Source organism: Ailuropoda melanoleuca, unplaced genomic scaffold, assembly GCF_002007445.2.
Source record: "Ailuropoda melanoleuca isolate Jingjing unplaced genomic scaffold, ASM200744v2 unplaced-scaffold65754, whole genome shotgun sequence".
Taxonomy (NCBI): domain Eukaryota; kingdom Metazoa; phylum Chordata; class Mammalia; order Carnivora; family Ursidae; genus Ailuropoda; species Ailuropoda melanoleuca.
In genome coordinates, this window is record NW_023240230.1 from 1 (window position 1) to 1,264 (window position 1,264).

General features: G+C 50.4%; 1 protein-coding gene across 1 annotated transcript; it reads left to right on the forward strand.

The window, feature by feature from the left end:
- Positions 1–134: 134 nt before the first annotated feature.
- Positions 135–1,257, forward strand: LOC117800192 (nucleolin-like; the record flags this gene model as incomplete). Its single annotated transcript, XM_034652725.1, has 1 exon — positions 135–1,257. A coding segment is annotated over exon 1 (1,123 nt), but the record flags the coding sequence as incomplete, so codon positions are not given.
- Positions 1,258–1,264: the final 7 nt, after the last annotated feature.

Here is a 1,264-nt window from a genome sequence, read left to right on the forward strand (position 1 = left end):
CCTTTCTCTCTTTCGCTCCGCGCGCTCTCGCACATCAGACGCAGCAGAGCACAGGCCGCACGTGCAGCTCCACCAGCACCGAGCCCGCACCACATCCGGGGAAACCGCGGCACAGAGTCCACCTCAACGCAATCATGGTGAAACTAGCGAAGGGAGCTAAAGTTGCAGGCAAACCGAAAAAAGCTGCCCCACCTCCCCCAAAGGATGTTGAGGATAGCGAGGAAGAGGACTCTGAAGACGACGAAGACGAAAGTGAGGAGGAAGAGGAGGTCCCACAAAAGAAAACCGTGACTCCAGCCAAAGCCTCCAATACACCTGGCAAAAAGGCAGCTACGCCAGCAAAGAAAGCTGCCACGCCTGCAAAACCTGTGATTACACCGGCGAAGAAGGCTGCAGCGGCTAAGAATGGCAAGAAGGCCCAAAATGAGGACAGTGAGGAGGAGGATGACGACGAGGAGGAGGATGATGATGATGAAGAATCCGAATCTGAGGAGGAGACTCCACCTGCCAAGAAACCCACACCGAAGAAACCGGTAGAAAAACCATCTGCAAAGAAAAAGGCAGCCAAAAAAGAGGAATCGGAGGAGGAGGAAGAGGATGAAGACGACGATGACGAATCTGATGAGGCCATGGATACCACCCCACCTCCAACAAAAGCCAAGGCTGCTGTAACTGCAAAAGTCGCTGTAAAGGCTGAATCTTCAGAGGAAGAGGAGGAGGATGACGACGACGACGATGATGATGATGATGATGATGACGAGGATGACGATGACGAGAAGGAGACCGTGAAAGAGTCCGGTAAACGAAAGAAAGAAGTTCCCAAGAAGAAGGATGTGCCTGAGGCAAAGAAGGCAAAAACCGAAGCAACTGAAACAGGTTTCTCGCTGTACCTGGGCAATCTGAACCATGAAAAGGATTTTGATGAGCTAAAGGATGCCATCCGGCAGTTTTTCTCCAAAAAGAGCTTGACTGTTGCTGATGTTCGCCTAGGTGGAACTAAGAAATTTGGTTATGTCGATTTCTCCAGCGAGGAAGATTTGGAGAAGGCTGTTGGACTGAATGGAAAAAAAATTCTGGGATTTGAGGCAAAGATGGAGAAGGCCCGATCGAAGGAGAGTACTATAGAAAGCAAGAAAGAAAAGAATTCCCGAACGTTGTTTGTCAAGAACCTGCCATACTCCACCTCAGCGGAAGATTTGCAAGACGTTTTTGACAACGCGATTGACATAAGGCTTCCTCTAGGCAATGACGGTGGCAGCAGGGG